This window comes from Amblyraja radiata, chromosome 15 (assembly GCF_010909765.2).
Source record: "Amblyraja radiata isolate CabotCenter1 chromosome 15, sAmbRad1.1.pri, whole genome shotgun sequence".
Taxonomy (NCBI): domain Eukaryota; kingdom Metazoa; phylum Chordata; class Chondrichthyes; order Rajiformes; family Rajidae; genus Amblyraja; species Amblyraja radiata.
This window is the reverse complement of record NC_045970.1, coordinates 35,688,392-35,704,299: the sequence shown is the minus strand read 5'-3', so window position 1 is coordinate 35,704,299 and position 15,908 is coordinate 35,688,392. Positions and strand designations below refer to the sequence as shown.

General features: G+C 48.3%; 1 protein-coding gene across 1 annotated transcript; it reads left to right on the top strand.

The window, feature by feature from the left end:
- The first annotated feature begins 97 nt into the window (after positions 1–97).
- twnk (twinkle mtDNA helicase) lies at positions 98–14,924 on the top strand. The gene is made up of 6 exons (XM_033034024.1): positions 98–123; positions 1,820–3,154; positions 4,655–4,895; positions 8,226–8,333; positions 12,906–13,047; positions 13,826–14,924. Exons 2-6 carry the CDS (start codon positions 1,825–1,827, stop codon positions 14,087–14,089), a joined length of 2,085 nt encoding a protein of 694 aa, XP_032889915.1. The 5' UTR covers positions 98–123; positions 1,820–1,824; the 3' UTR covers positions 14,090–14,924.
- Positions 14,925–15,908: the final 984 nt, after the last annotated feature.

Below are 15,908 nucleotides of genomic sequence, written 5' to 3'. Positions count from 1 at the left end.
GGTCCCGCCCCCTCCCGCGCCGTTGTCCGCAAAGATCTTAGAGCGGAGCCCCGCTCCAAAGATCGCTCCGCTATAGGATCTTTGCTCCGCTCTAAGATCTTTGGTTGTCCGGGCGCACGTGCGGTAAGTGGCGGCGGTCCCGGGCCACGGTTCTCCCGCCCCCGGTGCTGACCTGCTTCACGTCTCCAGCAACCCCCCCCCCCCCCCGTCTCCCTTCCACCTAACCGGCAGCAGTGCCTGCGCTGCAAACACATCGAAGCATGACTCTAACTCGGTGCATATCGTTCACTCGCATCCTGAAATACGGTGCAATAGATAGCGGCCAACCGCTCTTGCAAAGGCATCAAATGGCTCGGCCTACGAGCCTCCTGCAATCCGTTTCCCCTCCTCCCGCTCACTGCTAACATGCTTTCCTCCAAAGTAATGCTTTTGTTATTTATCCTGAAAAAAAGGTTAATGAATAAGTTTCCATCACAGTGCAAAGGTGCCCATCGAAAGCACATTGCTGGGTTTGCCCGCTTGAATGTAGTGCATGGATGTATTAACGGCAACAACGTGTATCTTCGGCCTCACTGCATTCGCATTGTGCTGTGTGCGTGCCCGTAAAGTAGCAGCAAATAGGAATTTAATTGTGAACGATATCCGCTGCATGTGACAAATGTTTACTCTTTATTTAGCCGAGCTATGTAAATCAACGTTTGCATCGCTTAGTGTAATCTTGCCTCTTGCTCGTGTAATCAGAACTCAATGCAATATTGTCCAAACATCAGTCCTCCCTTCCCCATTCACACAACCCCTCCACAATTCGGTTTAAACCAGCATCTGCATTTCCTTCTTACACCCTCCATTAATCCCCTTCCTTTGCTTTAGCTCGGGGAAGTGTAGGTGTTATGTGAAAAGCGCGCATTAATGAGCAACCAACGGTTCTTGAAATTAAGCTGCATTTTTCTTCAGTGACATAGATTAAAAAAATAGTTGTACGCCGTTACACAGAGGGAGGTGAATTATTTGCCACAGAAGGCTGTGGAGGCAAAGTTCGTGGATACATTTAAGGCAGAAATTGATATATTCTTGATTAGTACGGATGTCGGAGGTTATGGGGAGAAGGCAGGAGAATGGGGTTAGGAGAGAGAGATAGATCAGCCATGATTGAATGGCGGAGTAGACTTGATGGGCCGAATGGCTTAATTGTACTATCACATGATCTACACATGGTAGACAGCTCCGCTCTCCAGTGCCTCTTTGGTGATTTTTGAATAGGTAACGTTTTGGGTTGGGACCTTCACCTATCCATGTTCTATAGAGATGCTGTCTGACCCTATGAGTTACTCCAGAAACGTTGTGTTTATCTTTGGTAAACTAGCATCTGCAGTTCATATTTATCACTCAACATGTGTACTTACTTACACAGGAATGGTAGGGTTCTGCGGAGTGTTGTAGAGCAGAGGGATCTAGGAGTGCAGGTACACAGTTCCTTAAATGTGGCGTCACAGATGGATAGGGTAGTCAAAAAGGCTTTCAGCACATTGGCCTTCATCATCAGTCAGAGGATTGGGAATAGAAAGGAACTGCAGATACTGGTGTGCACCGAAGATAGAGGCAAAATGCTGGAGTAACAGCGGGACAGCTCCGCATCTCTGGAGAAAAGTAATGGGTGACGCTTCGAGTCGGGATCCTTATTCAGACTGAAAGAAGATGGGAATGGAAGGGAGGTTAGTTTGTGTGATGGTCTGGGCTGCGTCCACAATTCTCACCCTTTGAAGCACGGTCCTCTGTCGTTCTCTCTCGTTTGACTCCTTGTCCTTTCTTTCCTCAACAGTCGCCATGCTGTGCTTGTGCGGTCGGGCCCGTGGTGTGGTGCCTCGGCTCCCGGGAGGAATATCCCTCTGGCTGAGGCCTGGCGCTGCGGCAGAGTTCACCGTCCACCGGGGACGCGCCCAGTCAGTAGCACCCCTCGGCACCGCCTCTTCGCTCCGCTTCCGCACCACCAGGGCTGAGCCCAAGGGATCTGAGCCTGACCCGGACTCCGACTCCGCTTCCTTGCCGGTCACCGTAACGCAAATCCGCCAGTACCTCCGAGCCAAGGGCGTCCCCTTCCACGACGGCTACAGCTGCCTCCACGTCCCCAGCCTCTTCGCCGGCAAGGCCTTGGACTCGGTCAAGGCTGAGAAGGACACCTTCACCCTCTTCGTTGACAAGACCACCGGCCAATTCCTCTGCAAAGACACCCTGCTGGAAGGCAGCTGGGAGGACTTCCAGGATTGCCTGGAGGTGATGCAGAAGGAAGGGCGGCAGAACCTGGGCCCCGACGTCCTGCTAAAGGTGCCTGAGAGCAACTGGGAGCTCCGCAAGCAGGAGATGGACCTGAGGGAGGTGCAGCAGATCTGGAGCCAATCCTCCGCCTTCGCCACTATGGAGGACGAGGAGACCCAGCTGGTCAAGGCCGCGTTCGGCATCTCAAAGGTCAACAACCAGACGCTGAAGAACCTCTGCGTCAAGTACTTCAAGCCGGCCAGGAGTTTGGTGTTCCCGTGGTTTAGCTGGAGGGACTCAAGCCTGAGAGGGTTGAAGCTGATCTCGGCAGAACAAGATGGCCACCGGGTCGACTACGTGGCGGCCATCTTGCCGAAGGCTGGGAATTACTACGACCTCTTCGGGTTGCATCTGTTGACGCGGAAGGACACCATGCTGGTCCTGACCAGCAATGAGACCGACTGCCTAGCGGTTGTCAGCGCCACCGGCCTGCCCTGCGTCTCCTTGCCTCGCGGAGTGAGCTGCCTGCCCCCTGCCCTTCTGCCCTACCTGGAGCAGTTCCGCAAGGTGGTCCTGTGGCTGGGTAGCGACTTGCTGTCCTGGGAGGCCTCCAAGCTCTTCGCCCGAAAGCTCAATGTCAAGCGCTGCCACCTGGTGCGCCCGGGCGAGGGGCAGCCCTGCCCCCTCGAAGCCCTGGCCGGCGGGCTCAACCTGGGCAAGATCGTGAAGGCCGCGGTCCCTGCCGGACACAAGTCCATCATCTCCTTCCGGCAGCTCCGGGACGACGTGTTCGGGGAACTCGCCAACGCCGAGCAAGTCTCCGGCATCAAGTGGCGCCGGTTCCCCGATCTCAACAAGCTACTCAAAGGACACCGCAAGGGCGAGCTGACCGTGTTCACAGGTACTACATTCCCCCTGGCCTCAGATCACCCGGGGTGGCCCTCATTTATTCGCAGGAGCTTACTGTACTGAAGAAAAGAGACTGGAGTAACTCAATGGGTCAGGCAGCATCCCTGGAGAACATGGATAGGCGACGTAACGTGTCTTAAAGTCATACAGCGTGAAAATAGGTCCTTCGGCCCAACTTGCTCACTCTGCCCCATCTACACAAGTCCCACCTGCCTACGTTTGGCCCATATCCCTCTAAACCTGTCCTATCCATGTATGTGTCTAAATGTTACACAAGTGTTGTGATAGTACCTGCATCAACTTCCTCCTCCGGCAGCCTCTTCCATATACCTTCCACCCTTTGTGTAAATAAAGTTGCCCCACAGGTTCCCAGTAAATCTTGCCACCTTTACGTTAGACCTATGTCTTCTGGCTCCCTGTTCTGGACAAAAGACTCTACGCTTTTACCTGATCTATTCCTCTTAAGATGAGTCCTGACCCGAAAAGTCATCTGTCCATGTACTCCAGGGAAACTACCTGACCTGCTGCGTTACACCAGTACTTTGTCATTCCTTGGTAAACAAGCATTCGCAGTTCCTTGTTTCTATATGTTGCGGTGTTGAAATTGGCCATACCAGAAGTTGTAGATACTGGGATCCCAAGCAAAAAAAAACAGTGCTGAAGGGGACAGGCAGCATCACTGGAGAAAAGGAATGGGTGACGTTGTTCTTCTTCTGAAGGGTCTCGACCCAAAATGTCACCGATTCCTTCTCTCCAGAGATGCTGCCTGTCTTGCTGGGTTACTCCAGCATTTTGTGTCTACCTTCGATTTAAACCAGCATCTGTAGTTCTTTATTACACACAGTGCTGAGGGGATTGATCCAAAAGTTCAATCCTGACCTTGGGTGCTGTCTGCGTGGTGTTTATCCTGTGTGACCTCCCACATTCCAAAGACATATAGGATGTTAAGTTCTGAAGAAGGGTTTTGGCCCGAAACGTTGCCTATTTCCTTCGTCCATAGATGCTGCTGCACCCGCTGAGTTTCTCCAGCTTTTTTGTGTACCTCAGATTTTCCAGCATCTGCAGTTCCTTCTTAAACACAATAGGATGTCAAGTTAATTGGTCTCTCAGTTGCCCCTGGTGTGTAGGAAGTGGTACAGGTACAGGATACTGAGTTGGATGATCAGCCATGATCATATTGAATGGCGGTGCAGGCTCGAAGGGCCAAATGGCCTACTCCTTCACCTATTATCTATGTTTCTATGTGTGGCAGCAACTCTACCGCTGTGCCGGGTGTGGATTCTGTGGGCTGAAGGGCCCGTTTCCACGATGTATTTCTAAACAAAACTAAACTAAAAAAGGTGGGAGTGCGGCCCATTTGGGCGCTTTTACCTATTTACCAAGACTCCAATCAACTCCACCAGGGGGGCTCTCTGCTTGCACCAGGGAAGGCCTAGGGTAACCATGGCAATCGGGCCTACATCCTAACCTGCTGCTTTGCTCCTGCCCGCAGGTCCGACGGGCAGCGGGAAGACGACCTTCATCAGCGAGTGCACGCTGGACCTGTGTATGCAGGGGGTGAACACCCTGTGGGGCAGCTTTGAGATCAGCAACGTGAGGCTGGCCAAGATCATGCTGACTCAGTTTGCCATGCAGCGGCTGGATGACCAGCTGGACAGCTACGACCAGTGGGCGGACAAGTTCGAGAGCCTGCCCCTGTTCTTCATGACCTTCCACGGACAACAGAGCATCAAGTGAAGTACCTGGCAGCAACCACGTTACCGCTAATGGCGGCTTCTTGCGTTGTGATGTGTAGAGAGAGTAATAACTCAAGGCTTTGCTCTGGGGGCGGGGGGGTCTTGTTAGAGTCATACGGCCCAACTTGCCCACACCGGCAAACATGCCCCATCTACACTAGTCCCTCCTGCCTGTGCTGGGCCCATATGACTCCAAACGTGTCCTATCCATGTACCTGTCTAAATGTTCCTTAAACATTGCGATAGTACCTGCCTCAACTACCTCTTCTGGCAGCTCGTTCTATACGCTCTCTACTCTTTGTGGGAAAAGGTTACCCCCTCGGTTTTGTATTAGATCTTTACCCCCTCACCTTAAACCTGTGTGCTCTGGTTATCAATTTCCCCAACTCTGGGCAAGAAATTCTGTTTACCTGATTTATTCCTCTCATGAATTTGTACACCTCTGGAAGATCACCCCTCGTCCTCCTGCGTTCTAAGGAATAGAGTCCTAGCCTGCTCAACCTCTCCTTATACCTATAGCTCAAGCCCTGGAGTCCTGGACATCTTTCCTGTAACACGGTGCCCAGAACTGAACACAATGTTCTAAATACGTCTTATACAGCTGCAACATGACCTCCCAACTTCTATACTCAATACTCTGACTGATGAAGTTCAATGTGCCAAAATACGTTTTGATCACCCTATCTACCTGTGACACCACTTTCAGCAATATATATATTCAACAAACTACGAACTTGTAAACAGAGGTTTAGGTTTATTATTGTCACTTGTAATGAAGTACAGTGAAATGCAGAAGCAAGGAACTAGTTTACAAAAAGAGACAGTTTTAGATAGGCACATGGATATGCAGTGAATGGAGGGATGGACCCTGTACAAGTAGTTTAGTTTAGAGCTATAGCATGGAAACAGGCCCTTTGTCACGCCAACCATTGACCACCCATTGAAACAAGTTCTATGTTATCCCACTTTCTCATTCACTCCCCATACACTATCATTTACAGTGGACCGATTAGCCTACAAACCGGCCCGTCTTTGAGACGTGGGAGGAATCCCACGCGGTCACAGGGAGAACATGCAAACTCCACCTAGACAACACTCGAGGTCAGGATGGAAACCAGGTTTTTGGCACTGTGAGGCAGCGGTAGATGTGCAGTTTGAATTTGCTTTTGTGGTCAGCACAGACTGGATGGGCCGAAAGGCCTGCACTATTCCATATTGGGGTGACGATTCGGTTTGGAACCCTTCTTCAGATTAATTGTTTTGGGGGGGGGGGGGGGGGGGGGGAGAAAGCTGAAAGAGATGGGAGGTGAAAGCTTGGCGAGTGATGGGTGGATACGGCGATGGGGAACTGGAGTCACCAGTGACGAGTGGAGTTCCGCAAGGGTCAGTGCTGGGGTCGTTTCTCCTCGCGTTGTATATGAATGATTTGGATAAGGGGATTGGCGGCTTTGTGGCCAAGTTTGCAGATGATGCTAAGATAGGTGGAGGGGCAGGCAGTGTAGAGGAAGCAAGGACTCTGCGGAAGGACTTGGACAGGTTTGAATAGTGGGCAGAGAAGTTGCAGATGAAAATCAGTATAGCAAAGTGCGGAGTCATCCATTTTGGTAATAAGAATAAAGGCATAGATTATTTTCTAAATGGAGAGAAAATCCATAAATTGGAGGTGCAAAAGGGACTTGGAAGTGCTGGTGCAGGGCTACCAAAATGTTAATTTGCAAGTCGAATCAGTATTAAGGAAGGCAAATTCAATGATAGCATTTATATCAAGAGGGCTGTAATACAAAAACAGAGATGTGATGCTGAAGCTCTATAAGGTGCTGGTCAGGCCGCATTTGGAGTACTGTGAGCAAATCTGGGCCCCGTATCTGAGGAAGGATGTGCTGGCTCTGGTGAGGGTCCAGAGGAGGTTTACAAGAATGATTCCAGGAATGAGTGGGTTAGCATATGATGAGTGTTTTTACAGCACTGGGTCTCTACTCGCTGGAGTTTAGAAGGTTGAGGGGGGACCTCATTGAAACTTACTGAATAATGAAAGGCATAGATAGAGTGGATGTGGAAAGGATGTTTCCACTGGTGGGAGAGTCTAGGACCAGAGGTCATAGCCTCAGAATTAAAGGGCACTCTTTTAAAAACTGGTGATTTGGAACTTCTTTAGTCAGAGGGTAGTTAATCTGGAACTCATTGCCACAGAGAGCTGCGGAGGCCAAGTCAGTGGATATTTTTGGGGCAGAGATAAAGTTCTTGATTTGACTGGGTGTCAAGAGTTATGGGGAGAAGGCAGGAAAATGGCATTAGGTGGCAGAGATCAGACATGATTGAATGCCAGAGTAGATTTGATGGGCCGAATGGCCTAATTCTACTCCTATAACTTGTGAGCGTGACCTTATTTGGCAGATGGGTGACAAAGCCCAGTGTTAAGTAGTAGATAAAAATCTGTGAGATAAGGAGTGAAGTGGGTCCCGACCTGAAACGTTGTCCTTCCATTTCTCTTCACAGATGCTGCCTGACCCACCGAATTACTCCAGCACTTTGTGCCTTGCTCAAGATTTCAGCATCTGCAGTCTCGAGCCTCAAGTGCTGGAGTAACTCAGTGGGTCAGGCAGCGTCTCTGGAGAACGTGGATAGGTGACGTTTCGAGTCAGTACCCTTCTTCAGACTCCAGTAAAGAATCGCGACTCAAAACATCACTTATCCATGTTCTCCAGAGATGCTGCCTGATCCACTGAGTTAATCCTGCAACTTTGTGTCCTTTTGTGTAAATCAGCATCTGCAGTTCCTTGTTTCTACTACCCGAATGAATTCTTACTCCCTCCAAACCCACGCTTAGGCAGCACAGGGTAGTGACAGCAGGTAATATTGCACCGTGTGACAGGGCGGCACAGTGGCGCAGCGGTAGAGCTGCCGCCTCACAGACACACAAGCCCGGGTTCGATCCTGACCTCGGGTGCTGTCAACGTGGAGTTTGCACCTTCTCCCTGTGACCGCTTGAGTTTCCTCCCAGAGCTCCCGTTTCCTCCCACACTCCAAACACGTACAGGTTTGTAGGCTAATTGGCTTGGTAAAAATATTGTAAATTGTCCCTGGTGTGTAGGATATTGCTAGTGTGCTCTGATCGCTGGTAGGCGCGGACACGCTGGGCCGAAGGGCCTGTTTCCGCACCGTGCCTCTAAACTAAACATACACTCGCATACATACCCATAAAAAATAGACAGACAATAATAGTGCAAAAAGACAAAGCCAATGCCCCCAAGTCCATGTAGTTCATGTGTGTTGGTTTGTCACTGTGCCCACTGACTGATTAACTGAGTGCTTCTCTTTGCCATACAGGTCCGTCATTGATACAATGCAGCACGCTGTCTACATGTACGATATCACCCACGTCGTTATCGATAACCTACAGTTCATGATGGGCCACGAGTACTTCTCCATTGACAAGTAATTTCATCTTTTAATTGAAACGTAGGCTGTATTGTGCTCGCAATGACTCCGACTCAGTGTGGCCCTTTCCAGTAAAGCTTGAGAAAGGAGTTGTCTCCTCGACCGGCTGCATCCCTGATGTTCACCTTAACGGAAATAAATGTAGATCTTACTGTGGACTTCCATGCCTAGCAACCACATGCCCACTCTTTCACTGGGCTTTCTGCTCTGATATTTCACCTCTCCATATAACCATATAACCATATAACAATTACGGCACGGAAACAGGTCATCTCGGCCCTACAAGTCCGTGCCGAACAATTTTTTTCCCTTAGTCCCACCTGCCTGCACTCATACCATAACCCTCCATTCCCTTCTCATCCATATGCCTATCCAATTTATTTTTAAATGATACCAACGAAGCTGCCTCCACCACTTCCACTGGAAGCTCATTCCACACCGCTACCACTCTCTGAGTAAAGAAGTTCCCCCTCATGTTACCCCTAAACTTATGTCCCTTAATTCTGAAGTCATGTCCTCTTGTTTGAATCTTCCCTATTCTCAAAGGGAAAAGCTTGATCACATCAACTCTGTCTATCCCTCTCATCATTTTAAAGATCTCTATCAAGTCCCCCCCTTAACCTTCTGCGCTCCAGAGAATAAAGACCTAACTTATTCAACCTATCTCTGTAACTTAGTTGTTGAAACCCAGGCAACATTCTAGTAAATCTCCTCTGTACTCTCTCTATTTTGTTGACATCCTTCCTATAATTGGGCGACCAAAATTGTACACCATACTCCAGATTTGGTCTCACCAATGCCTTGTACAATTTTAACATTACATCCCAGCTTCTATACTCAATGCTCTGATTTATAAAGGCTAGCATACCAAAAGCTTTCTTTACCACCCTATCTATATGAGATTCCACCTTCAAGGAACTATGCACGGTTATTCCCAGATCCCTCTGTTCAACTGTATTCTTCAATTCCCTACCATTTATCATGTACGTCCTATTTTGATTTGTCCTGCCAAGGTGTAACACCTCACATTTATCAGCATTAAACTCCATCTGCCATCTTTCAGCCCATTTTTCCAAATGGCCTAAATCACTCTGTAGACTTTGGAAATCCACTTCATTATCCACAACACCCCCTATCTTGGTATCATCTGCATACTTACTAATCCAATTTACCACCCCTTCATCCAGATCATTGATGTACATGACAAACAACAAAGGACCCAACACAGATCCCTGAGGCACCCCACTAGTCACCTGCCTCCAACCCGACAAACAGCCATCCACCATTACCCTCTGGCTTCTCCCATTCAGCCACTGCTGAATCCATCTTGCTATTCCTGCATTTATACCCAACAGTTTAACCTTCTTAACCAACCTTCCATGAGGAACCTTGTCAAAGGCCTTGCTAAAGTCCATATAGACAACATCCACTGCTTTACCCTCGTCAATTTCCCTAGTAACCTCTTCAAAAAATTCAAGAAGATTAGTCAAACATGACCTTCCAGGCACAAATCCATGTTGACTGTTCCTAATCAGACCCTGTTTATCCAGATGCTTATATATATTATCTCTAAGTATCTTTTCCATTAATTTGCCCACCACTGAAGTCAAACTAACAGGTCTATAATTGCTAGGTTTACTCTTAGAACCCTTTTTAAACAATGGAACAACATGCGCAGTACGCCAATCCTCGGGGACTATTCCCGTTTCTAATGACATTTGAAATATTTCTGTCATAGCCCCGGCTATTTCTACACTAACTTCCCTCAATGTCCTAGGGAATATCCTGTCAGGACCTGGAGACTTATCCACTTTTATATTTTTCAAAAGTGTCAGTACTTATTTTACTTTGAAACTCATAGTATCCATAACTACTCTACTCGTTTCCCTTACCTCACATAATTCAATATCCTTCTCCTTGGTGAATACTGAAGAAAAGAAATTGTTCAATATCTCCCCCATCTCTTTTGGCTCTGCAGATAGCTGCCCACTCTGTTTCTCCAATGGACCAATTTTATCCCTCGTTATCCTTTTGCTATTAATATAGCTGTAGAAACCCTTTGGATTTACTTTCACCTTACTTGCCAAAGCAACCTCATATCTTCTTTTAGCTTTTCTAATTTATTTCTTAAGATTCTTTTTACATTCCTTATACTCCACAAGCACCTCGTTTACTTCATGCTGCCTATAATTATTGTAGATCTCCCTCTTTTTACGAACAAGATGTCCAATTTCCCTTGAAAACCAGGGCTCTTTCCAATTTTTACTGTTTCCTTTCAACCGAACAGGAACATAAAGATTCTGTACTCTTAAAATTTCCCCTTTAAATGTCCACCATTTCTCTTCTACATCTTTCCCATAAAACAAAATGTCCCAGTCCACTCCTTTTAAATCATCTCGCATCTCATCAAAGTTAGCCTTTCTCCAATCAAAAATCTCAACCCTAGGTCCAGTTCTGACCTTCTCCATAATGATATTGAAACTAATGGTATTGTGATCACTGGACCCGAAGTGCTCCCCAACGCATACCTCCGCCACCTGTCCCGTCTCATTTCCTAACAGGAGGTCCAGCACTGCCCCTCCTCTAGTAGGTACCTCTATGTATTGCTGCAAAAAACTATCCTGCACACATTTTACAAACTCCAAACCGTCCAGCCCATTTACAGAATGTGTTTCCCAGTCTATGTGTGGAAAGTTGAAATCTCCCACAATCACTACCTTGTGCTTACTACTAATATCTGCTATCTCCTTACATACTTGCTCTTCCAATTCTCGTTCCCCATTTGGCGGTCTATAATACACCCCTATAAGTGTTGCTACACCTTTCCCACTTCTCAGTTCCACCCAAATAGCCTCCCTAGATGAGCCCTCCAATCTATCCTGCCAAAGCACTGCTGTAATATCTTCCCTGACTAGCAATGCAACACCACCACCTCTTGCCCCTCCAATTCTATCACACCTGAAGCAACGAAATCCTGGAATATTTAGTTTCCAATCACAGCCCTCCTGCAACCATGTTTCACTGATCGCCACAACATCATACTTCCAGGTGTCTATCCAGACTCTAAGCTCATCCACCTTTCTTACAATGCTCCTAGCATTAAAATATGCACATTTAAGAAACCTCCCGTCTCTTCTTCTCTGTTTATTTCCTTTTCTTTCTTTCTCCTCTTGTGTCCGAGTGCTTCCCTTTTCTGCTTCCTGCCTCCCATTATTAAAGCAAAAGCCTCACTCAGTGAAAGGGCAGTAAATATAGACTTTACTTTAGACTTTAGAGATACAGTGTGGAAACAGGCCCTTCGGCCCACTGAGACCAGTGATCACCCAGTACACGTACTATCCTACACTCGGGACAATTTACTATTTTGCTGAAGCCAATTGATCTACAAACCTGTAAGTCTTTTTTAGTGTGGGAGGAAACCGGAGCAATCGGAGACAACCTGCAAGGGCGAACGTACGATCTCCATACAGACAGCACCCGTAGTCGGGATCAAACCCAGGTCCCTGCTTCTGTAAGGCAGCAACTCTACAGCCGCACTGTGTGTCGCTGTGTTGGGGGGGGACACATAACAAGGTGCTGGAGTAGCTTAGCAGGGAAGAGAGGAGGGGCAAGTCAAAGCCTGGTGGATATCGGTGTGGAGAGTTTTTGATAGGCAGTCGGTTGAACAAAGACTAGAGATGAACAAACAGAAATTGTGAGACAAAAGGATCGAAGAGGTGCAAATTGTGAAGCTAGAGGAAGGAATGTAGGCGGAAGGGGAGATGAGAGATAGGTGCGGATCCAGGTGGGCACAGGGCCGGGGAGGGGGAGTAAGGGGGGTGGTAGAGAAAAAGGGGGATAGGTTTTGTAGTTAGCTAAAGTGGGGAAATTCACCGCTAACTTTAGTGGAGGAGAACCTTTAGTGAAGGCAGGGTAGGGTAGGGCGTTTGTGTCAGAGAATTCAACGTTCCCTACCTTTGGGTTTTAAGAAATCAAAGCGGAATATGAGGTGCTGTTCCTCCAGTTTGCGTGTAGCCCCACTCTGGCAATGGAGGAGGCCCAGGACAGAGAGGTCAGTACAGGAATGGGAAGGGGAGATAGAACAGCTAACAACCGGGAGATCCAGTGCGGACCTCTCTATGCTGTATCTCTCTGCACCATCTAATCAGGATGACAGCATAAATGGTGTTCGGTGGGTTCAAAGAGTGGAGATGAGTAGGAGTTTCTTTATTCAGAGGGTGGTGAATCTAGGGAATTAATTGTCACAGACGGCTGTGGAGGCCAAGTCAATGGGCATTTTTGAAACTGAGATTGATAGGTTGTTGATCAGGAACAGTGCCATTGGTGACAGGAAGAAGGCAGGAGAATGTGGTTGAGAGGGAAAAATAGATGAGCCATGATTGAACTGTGGTGTAGACTCAATGGGCCGAATGGCCTATTTCTGCTCCTATGACTTACGGTGAGCCTCGCAAATCCTAATGAAACAAAAGGATTGACCCGAATCTTCCCCAAGTCCAATTGGATCGGTAGAAGACTTGGTTCCTTAGCCACGCAACCCCAGTAAAACTGAACCATTCCCGCACGCTTCAGGTTCTCCGCGCAGGATTACAGCATTGGAATGTTCCGGAAGTTTGCCACGGATAACGGCTGCCACGTGACCCTGGTCATCCACCCGAGGAAGCAGGAAGATGACAAGGATCTGCAAACGGCTTCCATCTTTGGAACGGCCAAGGCAAGTCTATGCTGCGACGGGGCTGGGATGGTGAATGATGCTTCCTGTGCCCCATGCTGTCCCTACCCTATCTTCACGCCTGTGTTGAACCACCCCCCCCGGTCTGTCCGTCCCTCTGTCCATCCGTCCACAATGCTTCCTTAAAACGAGGCAAGGAAAGTTTAATATAATAAATGTAATGAAAAGGAACTGCAGATTATGGTTTATACCAAAGTTAGACACAAATTGCTGGAGTAACTCAATGGGTCAGGCAGCATCTCTGGAGAACATGCACATGGTCCCTCCTTCAGACTGATTGTGGGGGCTTAAAGCAAGAAAAGACCAGGATAAATCAGGGTCAACAAAAGATGATCTCGGGCAGGGATAAGCCAATTGTTGACTGTGATTGCAAGAGGGCAGGGCTTGCTCTCTCCAGTGTGTTGGTGAGGCCCCCTCTACCCCAATCCACACCATTAAGACTATGACTAATAAACCTCTGAACTAGTTTACAAGCTAAGTTATAGGAGTAGAATTAAGCCATTCTGTCCATCGAGTCTACTCCACCATTTAATCATGGCTGATCTCTGCCTCCTCATGCCATTTTCCTGCCTACTCCCCATAACCCTTGATACCCGTTCTAATCAAGAGGTTGCCTATCTATGCCTTAAAAAGTAGACGTAACACGAGCAGCATGCCGCACAGTTTGCTGTAGGAGGGAGGGAGGGATGAGGAGGTGTAAGATTCTCATTTCTTGGTCACTTTGCTTCCATCCCACCCTCCACCCGACCTCTTCCCGCAGGCTAGCCAAGAGGCAGACAACGTGCTGATCCTACAGGACCGGAAGCTAGTCTCGGGACAGGGGAAACGTTCCCTGCAGGTGGCAAAGAACCGCTTCGACGGAGACCTGGGCATCTTCCCGCTGGAGTTCAAGAAGGCCTCGCTGACCTTCTCCGCCGTCAAGAGCAGAGCCAAGCTGAAGAAGGTGGAGGAAGAGGCGGAGGGAGGCGATGTCGCCATCGTGATGAAGCCTGGCAGATCTGCCAAGCTCAAGGAGAAAAAGTGAGCCCTTCTCCCCCCTGGGAGATGGCACTGTGTGCCGGGCACCTGCTTACCGGCGATGGGGAAGGGTCTCGGCCGCTATGGTGGCACCAGTCACACGGACCCACCGAGCTTTCCATGCAAGACAGGATCTTGTACTCAACGTTGGAGACTAAGACTAGTCATCGACCAGCGATGGTGGAAAAGATAGAACTTTCAAAGCAAATGGAAGCATGAACGGTTTAACAAAGGCAGCTATTACTCACCAGCCTCAACTCACGTGTGTGGGTTTCGACTGTAGACTTGTGCAGACCACCCCCTCCCCAAACTCTGGAGGTGAAGCCATTTGTTATTTTCTGCTGGGTGCATAGAGCATAAAACAATACAATACGGCACAGGAACAGGCCCTTTGGCCCACGATGTCTGTGCCAGACACGATGACAATTTGTTTTATGGACCATGCATAGAGCATAGAACAGTGCAACACAGAACAGGCCCTTCGGCCCACGATGTCTGTGTCGAACACTTCTGGCCGCTGGAGGACTGGAATGGACACGGATCAACAGGATTGAGCTGAGGGCTAATTGCTTCATTCGGAATCATATTTGAAAAAAATACTCTTGAGTCCAAATCTGTAAAAAAAACAAAACACTGATCATGTTAAAAGTCTGAAATTAAGGGAATATGGAAAATGCTGCTATTTTACAATTCTGTGTCACTCCTTATTATAGATTATTGTATCTGTTGAAGATCCTGTATACTGGACTTGTTCAAGCAAGTATTTTTAACGATTGGATATTTGGAGCCCATGCATTTCTAATGTTATATTTTGTTATAAAGCTGAAAGTAATCCAACTGAAGGCATGTGTGTTAACTATAAGATGGGTGGAATGAAATCCAGGAAGCAGTTTCAGGTTAAAAAAAGCTCTGGTTTTGATATGGTTTTGCTATCTACTAAATATACTCGAGATACAAGGGACTGCAGATGCTGGACTCGTGAGCACAAAACAGCGTGAGAGGAACTCAGCAGGTCTGGGAGCATCTGTGGAGGGAAAAGGGCAGACAATGCTTCCAGTTGGGACCTTTCCTCAGACAGAAGAAGGGTTCCGACCTCAAACGCCTTCTGTCCTTTTATCACCACAGCTGCTGACTGGCCCGCTGAGTTCTTCCAGCAATTTGTGTTTTTTTTTTCTACACAAAGTGCACTGCATTTACTGACCTCTGCATTTATGACACCACCTGCCTCGCCTGCGATCCCTTCCGTTGTGTATGGCGTGGGAGGCAGTGCAGGGAAACACCACCACCTGCAGGTTCCCCTCACATTACACACAGCTCTAGCCTGAAAATTAATTGCTGGTCCTTCACTGTTTCTGGAACCTTCTCCGCTCTTTGGTGTTTTATTCTCACGTATGCACTGCACGTTGAAATTCGTTTTGCATCGATCGCTCGTGCACGGGTTGCCATTATTTGGCACCGTTTACAAAAAAGTGCAAAGTCCCCGGTCCACGTTCTCGATGTTCTGGCGCGGCTCCTGATCCAGGTCAGCCCGGCCCAGACTGCTGCAGGGCCTCCTCCGTCACCTTCGATCAGCTCGGCCCGCCAACAGACGTCCGTCCCTCTCAATATCTGTGTCCCAGGGGAACCTCCTGCAGCCGACCTTGAAGGCGCTGGAGGCAATACCCACGGTCCCTCCCCTACCCGCCGGCCCACTCCTCACAGCGATAAACAAAACAAATAAACTGAACACAATCTTGGCAGAGACACAAGGAACTGCAGATGCTAGTTTACAAAAAAAGAAACAAAAGTGCTGGAGTAACCCAGCAAGGTTAGGCAGCATTTCTGGA